Source organism: Vipera ursinii (genome assembly GCF_947247035.1).
Source record: "Vipera ursinii genome assembly, chromosome: 2".
NCBI lineage: Eukaryota > Metazoa > Chordata > Lepidosauria > Squamata > Viperidae > Vipera > Vipera ursinii.
Genome location: NC_139513.1, coordinates 115,752,462 through 115,769,524, shown reverse-complemented (window position 1 = coordinate 115,769,524; position 17,063 = coordinate 115,752,462). Strand labels below are relative to the sequence as shown.

Below are 17,063 nucleotides of genomic sequence, written 5' to 3'. Positions count from 1 at the left end.
AAATATACCAGCTGTAAATTTTCATTATAATGGCATGATCTGGTCAAGATAAAATGCCATTGTGCAGAGAGGAATTAACTGGAAAGGTGCTAGACTCACTAAAAGAGAACAAGGACTTTTCTGCATTATAACCTTTAGCTGCCTGACTCGCATGTATGAACTGACTAAGAGTGAGTTTGGTCTAGTGGTTAAGGCACCAGGCTAGAAACCAGAAGAGTATCGGCTGGAGTCCCACTTTAGGATTGAAAGCCAACTGGGTGACTTTGGGCCAGCCATTCTCAGCTCAATGTATCTCACAGGATTGCTGTTGTGAGGAAAGTAGGAGGAGGAAGGAGTATTAGATACATTCACCATCTTGAATTATTTATAAAAATAATAAACATAACATTAAAAAACTAACAAAAATAAAGCTGGTTTCCTCCACTTTAGTCACAATGGTGCCTGATATAAACCATGCTTACTATTGGTCCCCTCCTGCTTTTCATCTGCCTGGCCCATGTCAAGAAATCAAGCATTAGCCCCTTTCTTTCCAGCAGGCAGATCTGTAGAACATGAGTTTTCCATGGAGACATTTCCCATCTGGCATGTCCATCAGTGGACCAGTAAGAAATTTAAAATACTATTTTACTTCTTTTCCCAAATGACTAGGCTAGGAGATGAAACTGCTAGAACAGTTCTATCAATTTAATCTGGTTTAAAAAGAAAGATTAAAAAAAAAATTTGCCATTTCATAGTTCATTTCATTTGGAAAAAGAAAAGAAAAAAAGAAAAGAGCAATAGCAATCACTTTACAGGACTCTCTGAATGGTTTACAGATATAAGCATGTTGCCCCCAACAATCTGGGTCCTCATTTAATAACCAGTTAGGATCGATGGCTGTGGGCAGAGTCAGTCTGCAATACTGCTTTCTACAAGAAAGAAAGAAAGAAAGAAAGAAAGAAAGAAAGAAAGAAAGAAAGAAAGAAAGAAAGAAAGGAAGGAAGGAAGGAAGGAAGGAAGGAAGGAAGGAAGGAAGGAAGGAAGGAAGGAAGGAAGGAAGGAAGGATTGGTTTTCACCGGACCACTGATGAAATGAATGAAAACAGTACAAAAAACCCACAGGTCCCCCTGGTTGAGGTCCCTTCAGAAGTGGATTGGCAGCCTGGCACAAATGGCCAGGGAAGGCAGTGTCAATGAGCAGATGAAAAGAAGGGTTCCTGTAATAGCATGTGGTAGCCAACAGGAGTGGAACCATGTGCCAACAATGAAATGAGGTCAACTGATGAAGCTGACAGTGCTGTTGTGCCAGCATAAGTCGGAAACCACTACTTTCAATGCACAGCAGAGAAAGACAGACAGAAGTTACCTACCTGGTGGGCTAGTGTGGAAAGAGAAAGCTATCAACAGATCTGATATTAGCAGATCTTCAAGAAATGGTTGTTGATCCATACTCATGTTGGTGCAACCTGGCTGTGCAAATGAACTGTAAGTCCCACTGGAACCAGTGGAATTTTCTTCTGAGGATACCTGCATGGGGTTATGCTATCAATCTCTCTACCTAACTATTGCTGTCAAAGCAAAAGAGAACATCCCAAATTAGAAAGAAGACTTTTCTCCAAAGTGTTTCTTTTGTAGGTCATCACCACTATTCTTAACATACAAAAGAAAAATGCAACATACATACATTGGTACTTTCCATAACACAAAACAAAATCAACAATCCTGGATTGCCTTCTTAGCAATATTCTTCACAATGTGCCACTGGAATATTATTTAACTCTGCAAATCCCATAGGACTGGATGGGTTGTGAATGTCTGTTAAGGGATGCATGAAGTCCTCGTTTGTGCTCTGGAGGGTGTTAACGTACATCTTCCAAACCTTTTCTGGAACAGGAGGCTTGGATTTAGCTTGTTGACTTCTCTCCAGTTTCTTCTGTTTATATTTAAATTCCAAAATAGTTTTTGTGTATCTGTTCATTGTGGTCACAGAGGAAGCCATGCAGCAGGCAAAGGAAACCCATGCCAAGCTGTCAATTTGAGAAAAAAAGGGGAAACAAATGACAGGACACAGTCATACACACGCCCACCCACCCCCCCAGACTGAACAGCCCTCAGATCTCTTATACAGTCCAAGAATTTACATTTCATTTCAAACAACCTATCTTTTAAAACATTTCTCCACAGTGCTTTTTTTGTAAAAAAGAAAGAAAGAAAGAAAGAAAGAAAGAAAGAAAGAAAGAAAGAAAGAAAGAAAGAAAGAAAGAAAGAAAGAAAAGGTGCTGGAACTCGCACACGTCATACAACCTGCCTTGCCTACCCTACAAGGTTCCATCCAAAAAAGGTGCCGGAACTCGGTTCTGGGTGTTCTATGTAAAAAAAAAAAAAGCCCCATTTCTCCATCATGTAAGAACATCCTGTTGGACTTGTTTTGCTATTAAGACTCACTGTGATTTCACATTTGTGCTTTTATCTCTCACTGCTTCTAAAGTAGAGCTGAAAGATCACACATGAACATCTCTACAGGAAATTCTGCAGAGGGAAGAGGCAAATTCATTCCACATGTTCACTGTTTTTTCATGCCACTAGTCAAAAAGTAGAAATGCCACTAGGCCAGAGGTCTCCAACCTTTCTTGGTTGGTGGACTGGAAGGAAAGAGAGGTGGAAGCATTTTACACATGCACACATACACACACACAAATGGGGCTGTGGGCACACACGACACAAACAGTATGGTGCTAGTGGCCACATGACACTCCCTAGCACTGCCCCATTTTTGCCACACAGAGCTCCGTTTTCATAGCGGTGGTGGTAGCATGAGTGAGGGTGAGTGCGTGCATTGGCCAGGCTGTCCCACAGCCCAGTGGCCAATAGGCCACGGACCAGTAGTGGGCCATGGCCCACAGGTTGGGGACCCCTGCACTACGCTTCATCAATGATATTTTTGTCATTTGGTTAGCATTTCTCTTTAATTCACCACAGGAGGTCCAACTAATGAAAAACAATCCATCAAATGAGATGATTTGTTGATATTTCAACCACCAACCAGTAGCAATGCCACCAAATGCAATTTATGCTGGTTAAGAATGAGGATCATCTTTCCTTTGACAATCCTCTTGGGGATCCCAATCCAAACATTAAAATGGTTGCACAAACAAATGTATTACTAGTATATGGAGGAAAATGGTTACTGAATCATTCTTTTGAAAAACCTCAGTGATAGGAGAAAGCCAACTTAATACAGAGCTTACTGTACAGAGAGTAAGACAAGATATTTTTCATCTTTGAACTTCACACACAACCGTTGCTGTTAAGATGTCACCATCAATATTAAGCACCCGTTTGATACACCTGAGAAGCAAGCCTGCAAGTTCTTATGATTCTGTTCTCAGACCTGGCTACAATACTTTGTCATTGAGATAAGAAATTAAAAAAATATGATAGCTTTAATGTTAATGGTTCCCTCAGAATGATTTGACTCATGCCTATCTTTTTGTGATACATTTTGCTTCAGAACTTACCAGTAAGACCAGCCATAATCCCACATCTGAGGCCTCCAGTCCTCTGGGCCAAAATTTACCGTCATTTGAAATACAGTGGTATACATCATGTGAGCCACCATTCCAAGGAGACCTGTAACAGTCGATCATAGTTTCAACAAATTACTCCTTGATGAATTGATGCTAGGGCACTTAAAATACTGAGTGGATTTCCCGGGGGGTGGGGGGGGAAGACATATCTGAACAGATTTAGCTTTTGCTAAGTCACAGTGGGAATAAAAGATAAATAAGCAGAAGATGACAAGTAGAAAACTAATCCATCCTCCTCCGTGTCTTTAGTGTGAGGAATTGTACTAACTGGAAAAGAACTAGGAACCTTCTACATTCAAAGCAGGTGCTCCATCTTGTTTGGACTTTCTGTCCATTCCTTGACTGTCATTGCAGCCATCACTTCCCAGAAATCTTTTGTTTCTTTGGTGAAAAGGGTGGTAGTTTTTCCTCACACAAAAACTCCCGTTAATGTGGAGAGTCTGAGTATCAGCAGCTAATTCTCTTAGAACAAGACATCTCTTCCCATCCTTAAGAACCAATCTTTCTATGCCTAGTATAGAAATAATTTCTTTCTATTGACCATTTCTTCCTTTGGCTGACTTTAACCCTCAACAGAAATAATACCAAACGGTTACCTGCTAAAACAGTGAATATAGCAGCAAATGCATTAAGCTTCAGCCCATCCAGGACGCTGATGGAATGACAGATTTCAATCAACATGAGTGTGATGCCCATCAGAAGTAAAATAATATAGAGGATCTCAGCTGCAATGGACAACCATAGAACTCCTGGAACACACACACACACAAATCAGTGCACTGTGACCATTTTAAAGTAATATTTTGTTTCTACAAACCAGCAATAGAGCTACATACATGGTTATCAATTTTGATTTCTTTTCAGAGGAGCTGGCAATTGATTTTAAAGATGGATGAGTACAGGCTCTTCCCCCAATCTGGACCCCTTCAGATGTTTGAGACAATAATTATCAGCATTCCTATCCAGCTTGCCATCAATTTGCCATCAGGACTGGACTCAGCCCGCAGAAGAGCCTTGCTTTCCCTGCTTTCAAATTAGAAAGCCAGGTTGGGCATCTTTAAGATTTATCTCTAAACTGACATATACACTGACTGTCTGGAGAATGAAGGACTGTCTAATCCAGGCCCAAATCTGACATTCAGCAAAAATTCTGAACATCTATCTAAGGCAATGTATGTTTCATAAAGCCTGGATGTGCGTGTGTGCATGTGTATGTGTTAAAAGACTGTTTTCCCCTGTGATTCAGAACACTGGATATAAATATAGAAGGAACTTGAAACAGTGGCAGTATATAATTACCTTGAACTGCTGGGGGTATCAGGCTGATGAAACTTCTGCATTTCTCACCTATAAGGCACATAAAATGAGCACTTGAAAATTAAAGATTTTTTTTAAAGAAACACAAGTGTCATATTTGCCGCCTCAGGTTCTTATCTTCTTAACATTTATAAGAACAGGAGCTTCCCACAAGCAGCAAGTTGGAAGCAGATGGTGGGGGAAGCCAGAAGCACCGAGATAAGATGTTCCACTATCCAAATCCCAGTGGAAGTCATCTTTTGGAAAAGCATCCATCCACCTGGTTTCATGTGTCTTATTTTGGTATTTGTTTATGGCACCAGGGTGCAGATATAACCAGGCAGCTTTTGATCTGGACTGTCTCTTCTCACTTGTGCTATTTGCACTTTTACAAAAGGGGCTGTTGGTGGTATAATCCATCAGCACTTTTATGTTTGTTCTCAAATGCCAGGATAACATTATCTCATCAGAAACTCCCCTGAGGGAGGGAGTTTATCACCCAGTAGCACAGACTCTCCAAATAACCGATTGTATCTCCTATTTATGGAAATGTAGGCAGTTGTACCAAAACATGTAGCATCTTCAGAGAGACAACTCAGTGGATAAACCTTGAATAACCTTGGTATGTTTCAATATTATTTTCTAGCTTTTAGAAGAACCTCCCCACAACCAGATGGGTTGCATACAACTCCCATCATAGACAGATTGGAAAAAAATTATTTTAAGGCTTCTGAAGAAGTAATAGTGGACTAAAAGACAGCTTCATTTTTAACAATGCTCATGATTGCAGCAGAAAATGGAACTAGTGAAGGAATTGGCTCCCCAAAGTTCTCTCTGGATCAATGAGAGGACTTGGGATTGCCCAGAGTGCTTCTTACAGATGGTCCCCACAAGAAGACCATAAAACAGTGGTCTCTGGTGGATTTTAGAGGTCTGGGAACTGGGAGAGTTGGCTTTGCCCAAACAGGGGGTCCATTTGCTCTCTTCTCCTCCTAATCATATTTACAGGAAATGATATAAATTCCTTTTTTGATACTAAGAATCTTCAGAAGAACATGTTTTATTACACTGGGTGATTTTTCCTCCAACCCTCAGTGAAAGATTCATGCAGGTTAAAAAGCTCTTTATTTGGAAATAAGTGGAAAAAGCATAATTAAAATGTGGATTTGGGGATTTTTTTAAAACTGGACTAACAATCTAGTCCAGACTGACTAGAAACAAAACTTTAAAAAATGGAATATTTTCTGTAATCTGTTTAAAATCATATTAGAAATATATAACGATTCTGAGGTTTATGTATCTTTAATATGTATTAAATAATAATATATTTATTTATATTTTAATATGACTTTAAACAAACTACAGGAAGTAGTCTAATCTTTTCCTGGGGAAATGTTCTGGATGAGAGAAAAACATGATAAGAGAAAACCATCAAGGCTCATTACTAGAAGCAACTTAAACAAATTAAAGATGATAATTAAAGGAGAACATCCACTAATACAAAATATAAAAAAGTATTTTAATTCTGGAAATATTCAAGGATAACAATTTACTGTTTAGTCTGTCTCATACAATAAGAATGAGCTTAAAGAAGAGATAGAAGAAAATATAACTGAAAATCAGGCTGGTTTGGATTCAGATTTAAAATTGACAGGATATTAGAATAATACAGACAACAAGGATGTTATACAGGACTAACAAATGAAATTGGCTGAGGTTTTATGAATTAAAACGGACACCCAAATAATAAATCAAAAGAGTGACTTGGATAAGTGAGTTTTAACTCAGAAAAGTGATCTGGACAATTTTCTTACTTCGGATTTAAAAAAGAGATATATTGCACTTATGAAAGAATTCATGAGAAAAGGAAAAGAGAGAAAGAAAAGACATTGCTTAAAAGGAATAATTATCAAGATGTTTAAAAGTAAAATGAATATTTACAAAGTTGGCTTATTTGATCAAGGTTTGATTGTATATGATTATTTCATTTTCTAACAGCTTTTCTCGACTAGGACTGCATGATGAAGCTTTTAAGAGTTGTTTGTAGATAAGATATGGGAAGAAGATAATTTTTGTTGTATTTTTAGAGACAGTGATAAGCTATGGTATTAAAATTGAGAGAAGATGAAGAAAAGATGAAAAGAAATAAATTTTGTTGGACATCATATGAAGGGTATAAAACAAGGGATATATAATATCATTGTTAAAAAATGAAGCTGACTGCAAAATGAGGCTTTATTATTTGCCAGTAGATAAAAGATGAGATTTGGGAGGAAGCATTAGAGAAGGCGTTAAGTAAATGTTGGTGCTTGTATTGAGGAAGCGGAAAGCCATTTCTTTCTATATTTCTTTTTTTTATCTCTTTTAAAATGCATTTTCCCTTCTCCTTTTTTTCTTCTTGCTTTGCGCTTTCTACTTTTTTATTTCCTTTGTTTGTATTAGTTTTTTATCTTTATCTTTTTAAATAAAATATTATTTTTAATAAAGTAATAAAATTATCATAACAAAAATGGAAACATTGCTTTAGGTACTCTCGGTGACCAGACAGATGGCAGTCTCCTTATCACTGGATGTGTTTATTCAGAGGCTAGACAACCCCTTGCTGTGAGTGTTTTAATTTGGATTTTTCCACAGGTTAGGTTTTGGAGTACATGAATGAAACTCTTCCAACTCTGAAGAGTTCATCTCATAGGTCTTTTGTTCTTATTTTAATTTCTTCAATGACTTTCCCTTCCTAGAAAAATTACTGCAATCCTAAACCCCTTCCCTTCCTCTTAAGCCAAGGTCCTTCAAGCTTGTCCCTTTTATGACTTGTGTGCCTGGCTGAGGAATTCTGGGAATTGAAGTCCAAAAGTCATAAAAGGGGCAAGTTTGAAGACCCCTGTCTTAAGCTCTTCAAGTTCCCTTAGCCATTTTCTTTCTCTTCTGACTTCACAGCTGAATATGATGTAACTGTTGCCAAAGATTACTCCATAATCTGGAGTTGAAACTTTGTTTTTCAATCCCAGAATTTGGTCCAATTTCTCTCTCTGGCTCTTAATTACAAAATCTCTCTCAATGTAATGATCATCTGAGATTGTTACAGCTGCTCCACTATTAGATGATGCACTGTAGAAAGGAAAGCAGCAGTCAGTCTTCTGAAGGACAAAGCTATGTGTTACCTCTGCAGTAACTGGTTTATAAGCCCACTGTCCTTCGGTGAAGTTGATGACGTTATCTCTGCAAAATGTAAAGGTTCCCCCACACATGAATGCTAGTCATTTCCAACTCTAGGGGCTGGTGCTCATCTCTGTTTCAAAGCCGAAGAGCCAGCGCTTGTCTGAGGACGTCTCTGTGGTCATGTGGCTGGCATGACTAGACGCCAAAGGTGCACGGAACGCTGTTACCTTTCCACCGTAGTGGTCCCTATTTTTCTACTTGCATTTTTATGTGCTTTCAAACTGCTAGGTTGGCAGAAGCTGGGACGAGTAACAGGCACTCACTCTGTTATGCAGCACTTGGGATTTGACCCGCCAAACTGCCGACCTTCTGATCGACAAGCTCAGCGCCCTAACCCACTGAGCCACCACGTCCATTGCTTTATTTGGTTGCTGGAATCATCTGAATATCAAAGTGGGTGGGCCTTGTGCTATAGGCTGCTCTAAACTCATCTCCTCTTGGACAGAATCTAATATGAAATTTGCTTGGAGATAGGTCAAGAAATGGATACTGCTGGAATTCTAGTGAGGCTACTTTATTATTGTGAGATACATTAGCAGAATTTTGTAAATCTGCCACAACCTTTGCTTTTTCCTTTTTCAAGAGAACAAGATAAAATCTGGGTGATTTTTAGTCTTTCTTCTTAGGGCTCAGTAATGGTTTCACCCCACCCACTTCTGGAGGCCACATCTAAATTCCTCTGCACTTTCTGAAGCATCTCCTGTATGGATGGTACAAGAGGATACAGAAATAATATAGGCACTAAATATAAAGCACTTCTTTGACCTGAATGTTTTGGTGTTAAACATGTTGTTTTTTCACAATGATTGCCAATGCATGGTGGGACTTACATGTTTGGACTAAATAATAATAATAATAATAATAATAATAATAATAATAATAATAATAATAATAATAATAATAATAATAGCAGCTTGCCAACAGCAGTTAATTTGCAGAAGCAGCAACTGGGCTGAGTGTTTTGGTGTAATAATTCACCATCTTGAAGAAAAGCAGATCTATTGTTAAAAAAGATTTTTAAAAAAACCCTCAGAAGCCATTGTGATCCATGGGCCGGAGACCAAGTTCTAAGACTAGCAGCTCTAATAGTGAGATGTATCTTCCATCTTCAGGCATGCAGTGAGGGGCTGAATGAAAGCTGCCAGAGAGAAAATGACCACTCAGGGCAGGACTAGCAACTGGCTTCCAGCATCTCATCTGTGTCCCACAGAGTGATGTCAAGAATGGGTGGAGCCAAAATTCTCAGAATCTTCTCTTATTTATGGGAGTCTGGGGCATTTATAGATACCATTACTAAGATGGGTTTGCTATGCATTCATTCAGCAAGGGTGGTCAGCTTTTCCATAGTGGAGTTAAGAGGCACAGAGGATTGGAAAATGAAGTAAAATGGGGACAGTCACATCACATTTGCCAGAACAAAGTTCTCCTGTTTCTTTTGTTTGAGGCAGAGAGATTTCAGGAATTTGTTCTAATCAGGGGAAAAGAATTGGACTGAAATGCTTTTATTGCTGCAAGCTTAAAAATGGCAGGAAACCACGCTGCCAGTCAGTCATGTCTCCAGAGGCTACAGGTTGGTCATAAACTCAGGGAGCAAAACCATATTTATTTACTTACTTGAAAACAGAAAAGCCCTTTTCATTAAAAGTAAACAGGGAGGAAGATTTAGTTTGCTTCCCTCCTACAAATAAGTAAGGCATAGCATTCATAAGAGCACATTCCAAGAGTTCAGTGCTTTTTAACATCATTTCCTTAGGCATCTCAGCACTGCCATTCTATGATCACACTAGAGGTGACTAAGAGATTTTGTGACTCCCATTCTATGCTGTATGAGTGAAAGAATAGGTCATTTCAGCAAATGACAGTTCTAAAACTTCTGGAAACATGTATCTACCTCTTATATTTGCATCCATGACAAGAGAGAGAGCTGACAGCAGTTTTCAGAGAAAAATCAGCCTGAAAACTTCTCCAAACCTAATTTTCATCTATCTGTATGTGTGCTCTTCATTCCCCCTCATGTCCTCATAAATTGACTTATTCTTGCTCAGGAAAAACAATTACAGGTAACCAAAAGAGTGCTATGTGGCAATTGCCAGTGACCATTACAGTTTAATGTCTTGCACTCAGCTTCTATTTGGAGAGAAAATAAAGGTTTGGCAATCCCACACTTGATCTGCAACATTAATTCTGTCCTTGGCTGCCTACTCAGGTTTCCTATTCTGCTCAGTTATAATTTGAATCAGTCTGCTAATATTTTGGTAAATGTATTGCATAGAGTCTGAAGAATCCATATACCTAATAAAAGCTATTACATTCTTCATGCATTAAACATGATGAATAATATCAACATTTCTCTCTTATTTACTAATATAAGTAAAAGGCAATTACCCTGATTCTCCTAGAATCCATCTTTACTGGTGGCCCAATAAATAAGAAAAAAGGGAACAAGGTTTTATCTTTTTCAATCATATGCTATATTTTAAAATATGTTCCTCCAAATTATGGATTCTACAGATTTAGCACCAATTCTTCTTCTTCATAAAAGTCTCTCTGTGTGTTTCTGTGTTTGTTTGTGTGTCCTAAAATTGTAAACAAAGTTAAAAATGTTGTATCCATTTTTTTTACTTTTTTATGTCTGCCTACCTCATCAGAGATTACTCTTTTAAACACTTTTCTAGTTATTTTATAAATTGGGTGAAAGAGATAACATTAGGAGTTTTAATTACTTCTTTTCCACCCAAATACTATTCATTTCAGTGTTAATTCTGCTGTATTCTTTGCAAACAATAGAGTGTCTTATGGCCCTTTAAAGTCTAAATATTTATTGTGAGTGGAGTTTAAGGCTCTGTATAATTTCTGCCACATCACACACGTTTCTCTCTAAATAGCATTCTACGATGTCCCTTCTTGTATTGAATCAGGATAATATGGGAGAAATCATTTTAATCCCTATAATCCTTTCTCCCCTTCCAACCTCATATTAGAACAGCAAGAGAATTTTGATTTGTGAGTTGCCAAAAAGGGTGAGAAATAATTATCAACATAGCTTTGGGGAATAACTTTGCAACCGATGCCATCGGGTAATAAATTTTATCCTCAAAGCATTTCATAGTCTTTGAAGATTGTTTTGGAATTGGTTGGGTATGCGCTAAGCCATGGTTTGTTTTATCCACAATTTATTGATGAAATCATCATGGTTACATTTACATGTGTTAGCGCATAAATCATGACTGAGAAACCTTGTCCTATAATATGCAAAGCCAAATCAAATCACATTATAGACTAACACGATGTGTGTAATTTAACAGCTTTTTTATAAATAGGATGTAGATTAGATGTAAATAAATACTTCCATTATAAAGATGGAAGAGTAAAGCAAAAAAAAAAAAAAACAACCCACAAATGAAACAGCTAAAATCTGAACATTGCTTTTGCCAGGTGAAAACAGCAAGCTGACTGGCTGATCCTGAAAAATCAAGCAGCAGCAAATCTAATTATTACTTGGACAGGAGACCACTGAGAAATCATAAACCAAAAATAAATCCAGAAGAGGGCAATACCAAACTACTTCCATAAATTGACACACAGAGCTACAGAGACTTATCTAGGGAGTTAACAGGAGTCATGCTTGATTCCAGGGAGCCCTTATTTCTTGCAGTTGTAACCTTGATTGCACCACAGCCACTGTTTTTCACCCAGCCCCCGCCAAAATGTGAAAGAAGAGACACAACTGTCTTGTGTCTCAAAGAAAATCAGGATGAGGGAGACTTGCTTACCGGAAGGGCACTCACCTTTTCCACTGATCATCTCTTCACAAGAATGCCAAATGCCGGCATGAAACTTTCGATCCACAAACTTGTCGTCCCCTGTCTCCCAGATGTACTGAACCATGCTGCTGTCATTCCCACCTGGGCTGTTAATTCGAATGCAGTGGGTCCCACCTGCGAGTTCACTGCAGAACGGTTTGGCTACCTTCTGAGTTCCTTCACACCAGTAGCTGCTGCTGAAGGCTGTGATAGAGAAGATTAAAGAGATGAAGCCGAGCGAGAGGGCTGCCGAGGCTCTCTGCCGCCTGTCCACCCCCATTGCCTGAGAGCTGCCTTCTTGTAAAGGCAGCAGGCGGCAGCGTTCAAGGATGCTGGAAACACCCACTGCTGATGCTCTCGGCTGCACATCCATTGAAAAGCCCCTCTCTGAATTTTCCCCATCAGCAACAGACTGACAATCCTGAACTTAAGAGGAGCAGAGATGCCTACACACTCCAGGGACTAGAGGTGGTCTGAGCTTAGTTTATCACAGCTGATACCTAAAGCTGGGAGCAATGCTCCAAAGCTCTTGTCACTGCTGACAGAGATCAGCTTAAAAAGTTCAGAACCTGGCAATCACTCTTCTAAGCACACAAGAGTAGTCCCCGACGAGCCCCCCCCTCCTTCCTTATCCACACTTCCAGAAAGGTGTTCAGGTCAGACAGGACAAGAAACAGGCAGATAGGCTCTGCCTCAGCCCTTTGCTCTCTCAGGCCCAGGAAATCCTAGTCCCCAAAAGTTTGTACCATGGTGTCAGAGGTCTGCTCAAGCTAGGGGAAGTTTAGAAATGGAATGGACCTAGGAATGTAATGAAATCCCATTCAAACACAGGAATTAAAGTGTTCCCAACTAGATATTAGAAAGCCCATGTATGTAGTGCACTGTTTCTCAACCTTGGCAACTTTAAGATTTGGCTCCCAGAATTCCCCAGCCAGCATTCTGAGAGTTGAAGTCCACACATCTTAAAGTTGCCAAGGGAGCGGGGTGGGGGGGTGGGGGTGGGTAGCGATTAAGGTACCAAGCTAGTAATTCAGAAACTGTGAATTTTAGTGCTGCCTTAGCAGAAAACCAATTGGGTGATCTTGGGCTAGCTAGCCGCTCTCTCTCATCCCAAGGAAGGAGGCAACTTCCTGCCTAGAAAATTGCAGGGACTAGTCCAGGCAGTTGCCAGAAGTCAACACTGACTCAGTGCACAAAAAACAAACCAACCAGCAGCAGCAGCAACAACAGCTTTTCCTTCTCATCCATTTTCTCCTTAGTCAATACCTTGCCGTCCACATGGACCATCGAGGGTCAGCCCACCCCCATCAATCTTGGCTGCAAGGCTCAAAATACTGTACCTAAAAAAAGTCTTTTAGACTTCTGTGGGACAAGCATCAGGAAGGTGGTTCTGCAAGGGAACTCCCAATTAAAGCTTTTTTCTTAATCTGTGATTGCATCATAAAGAAGCAATCATTTAGCAAGACACCTGAGCTGTGTGCTGAAAGTCCTTTGTTCAGGCTCGTTGCAATACTAGCCTTACTGGACAGGTAAGGCAGGTAGTTCCAAAATCAAAACCTCAACAGACTTGACTTTTGAGCCCTATCCAACAAGATGCAATTCAGTGGTGAGAAAGGTAAGGTCGTGCACTTAGGCAGGAAAAACAAAAGAACAGATATAGAATAGGCAATATCTGGCTCAACAGTGGTAACTGTGAGAGGGATCTTAGTGTCCTAGTGGATAACACTTAAACACGAGCCAGCAGCCAAAAAAGCCAGTGCAGTCCTAGGCTGCATCAACAGAGGGATAGCATCAAGATCATAAGAAGTGATAGTACCATTCTACAATTCACTAGTGAGGCCACACAGGGAATACTGCATCCAATTCTGGTCACCGTGATACAAAAAGAGATGCTGAGGCCCTAGAAATAATGCAGAGAAGAGCAACAAAGATGATAAGGTGTGTGTGGGCTAAACTGTATGATGAACGGTTGTGGAATTAGGTATGTCTAACCTTATGAAGAAAAGGATTAGGGGTAATGTGATAGCTGTCATCCAGTACTTGAAGAGGGGGTTGATTTAGTTTCAAAAGACAAGAAGCAGTGAGTGGGAGCTCATTAAAGAGAGATCCAATGAGAGAAATTTCCTGACAGTAAGAACAATTAGTTTAGTTTAGTTTAGTTTTATTTGATTTATATACCGCCCTTCTCCTTGGTAGGGACTCAGGGCGGTTCACAGGGCATATATAAAAAAGACAATACAAAAATTAAAAAAGATTAAACCCATGCCCAATTAAAACAATAATACAAATTTAAAAAACAATTAAAAACCCATAATCCCCCATCAGGCCAGACCAGCTATTTCAAACAGGTGGGTCTTCAGGCCCCGACGGAAAGTTCGGAGGTCTGATGCCATCCGGAGCTCCACCGGCAGTTGGTTCCATAATGCCGGAGCGCCCACAGAGAAGGCCCTCCCCCTGGGGGCCACCAGTCGGCATTCCCTGACTGGCGGCACCCTGAGGAGGCCCTCTCTGTGGGAACGCACAGGGCGGAGGGGAGTCGATGCCGGCAGCAGGTGGTCCCTGAGGTATCCCGGACCCATGCCATGTAGGGACTTAAAGATCGTAACCAACACCTTGAACCTCACCCGAAAGACAACTGGTAACCAATGCAGCTCGCGGAGCAAAGGTGTAACATGGGAGTACCGGGAAACTCCCAAGACAACTCTCGCGGCCGCATTCTGTACCAGTTGGAGCCTCCGAGTGGTCTTCAAGGGAAGCCCCATGTAGAGAGCATTACAGTAGTCAAGGCGAGAGGTCACGAGCGCATGAGTGACCGTACACAGGGCATCCCGGTTCAGATAGGGCCGCAACTGGCGCACCAGGTGAACCTGGGCGAAAGCCCCCCTAGTCACGGCCACTATATGATCTTCCAGGGTAAGCCGTGAATCTAGGAGGACTCCCAAGTTGCGAGCCCTATCCACGGGGGGTAAGAGCTCACCCCCCATAGAAAGAGATGGAACATTTTGAATGTCCCGGGATGCCGGAATGCACAGCCACTCAGTCTTGTCAGGGTTGAGTTGAAGTCTGTTCCTCCCCATCCAGACCCGAACCGCCTCCAGGCAACGGGACATCACGGCGAGGGCATCACTGGGGTGGTTTGGGGTCGAAAAGAAAAGTTGGGTATCATCGGCATACTGATGATACCCAACTCCAAAACCACGGATGATCTCACCCAGCGGTTTCATATAGATGTTGAACAGGAGAGGCGAGAGAACCGACCCCTGAGGAACTCCACAAACGAGAGACCTAGGGGCCGATCTCTGCCCCCCTGCCAACACCGACTGCGAGCGTCCCAGGAGATAGGAGGAGAACCACTGAAAAACTGTGCCTCCCACTCCCAATCCCCTGAGACGCCGCAGCAAGATACCATGGTCGATGGTATCGAAAGCCGCTGAGAGGTCTAATAGGACTAGGACAGAGGAATATCCCCTATCCCGCGCCCTCCAGAGATCATTCACCAGAGCGACCAATGCCGTCTCCGTGCTGTACCCGGGCCTGAAACCCGATTGGTAGGGGTCCAGATAATCCGCTTCATCCAGGACTAGAGGGAGCTGATGCGCCACCACACTCTCAACAACCTTCGCAAGAAAGCGAAGGTTGGAGACTGGACGAAAGTTGTTCAAAACAGCTGGGTCCAGGGCAGGCTTCTTGAGGAGAGGTCTCACCACCGCCTCCTTCAAGACGGTGGGGAAATAACCCTCACTCAAAGAAGCAGATATAACCGCCTGGAGCCAGCCTCGTGTCCTCTCCCTAGCTGCATAAACCAGCCAGGAAGGGCACGGGTCCAACAAACATGTGGAGGAGCTCAGCCTCCCCATAATCCTGTCCACTTCATCAGGGGTCACAGAATCAAACTCTTCCCAGATAACATTGACAAGACCGCCCGTGTCCTGATCGCCTGACTCTGCCCAGCTAGAGTCCAAACCGGTCCGAATCCGAGCAATTTTATCCGACAGATGTTGACTAAATTCCTCGGCACGACCCTGCAAGGGATCCTCCCTCACCTCCTGATTAAGAAGTGAGCGAGTCACCCTAAACAAGGCGGCCGGGCGATTATCTGCGGACGCGATGAGGGTGGAGAAGTAATTACACCTCGCCACCCTCATCGCTGCGAGATAAGACCTAATATAGGTTCTTAACCGCAACCGGTCGGGTTCGGATCGGCTAGACCTCCAGCAGCTCTCTAGGCCCCGTTTCCGACGCTTCATCTCCCGGAGCTCCGCGGAAAACCATGGAGCTCGCTGGGATCTGCGCCGGGTCAGGGGCCGCAAGGGTACAACCCGGTCAAGTGCCTCAGTGGCTGCCCTTTCCCAGGCTTCCACTAAGGCATCAGCCGAGCTGTGAGCAGTGGAGGCAGGTGGGGACCCCAGCGCCGCTTGGAATCTATCAGGATCCATTAAGCGTCTGGGGCGGTACCATCTAATTGGCTCCGTACCCCCACGGCGGGGGGTGGCAAAATGGAAGACCAGCTGCAGGAGATGATGATCGGTCCATGACAGGGGCATAATAAATGGAGAGCCCCCACCTAGATCATCCAACCACCGTCTAGATAAAAAAATCAGGTCAAGGGTGTGGCCTCCCTCATGAGTTGGCTCTGAAATTACTTGCGTCAGGTCCATGGCCGCCATGGAAGCCATGAACTCCCGAGCTAGCTCAGATGAACCTCCCAGGGATGGTAGATTGAAGTCTCCCAAAACTATAAGTTTGGGAAACTCAACCACCAAACCCGAGAGGATATCGAGCAGCTCGTGCAGGGCTGCCGCTGTGCGACTAGGCGAAATGTACACCAGCAGCAAGCCCAACTGCGCCCCAGGACCAAATCTCATAAAGAGAGACTCACACCCGACTATCTGAGGAACGGTGGTCTCCCGCGGACATAAGGTCTCCCTAATGGTAACCGCCACTCCCCCACTCCTACCTTGAGCTCGTGGCCGGTGTAGCACCCGGAAGCCTGGTGGGCAGAGGTCAACCAAAGGGACCCCACCCTCTGGGCCCAACCAAGTCTCCGTGATGCAAGCCAGGTCCGCATGCTCACCCTCAACTAAATCCCTAATGAGGGGAGCTTTATTAACCACGGACCTGGCATTCAGGTACACCAGCCGGAGCTCAGGAGGCTGCACATCCTCGCTCCCGGCACCTC

General features: G+C 42.3%; 1 protein-coding gene across 1 annotated transcript; it reads right to left on the bottom strand.

Annotated features, from left to right (window-relative positions):
* Nucleotides 1–1,714: 1,714 nt before the first annotated feature.
* On the bottom strand, nt 1,715–12,164 carry GSG1L2 (GSG1 like 2; the record flags this gene model as incomplete). The annotated part of the gene is made up of 5 exons (XM_083357044.1): nt 1,715–2,006; nt 3,498–3,609; nt 4,163–4,315; nt 4,866–4,913; nt 11,870–12,164. The coding sequence occupies 5 exons, from the start codon at nt 12,162–12,164 to the stop codon at nt 1,715–1,717; spliced, it is 900 nt and encodes a 299-aa protein (XP_083213170.1).
* Between the last annotated feature and the right edge of the window lie 4,899 nt (nt 12,165–17,063).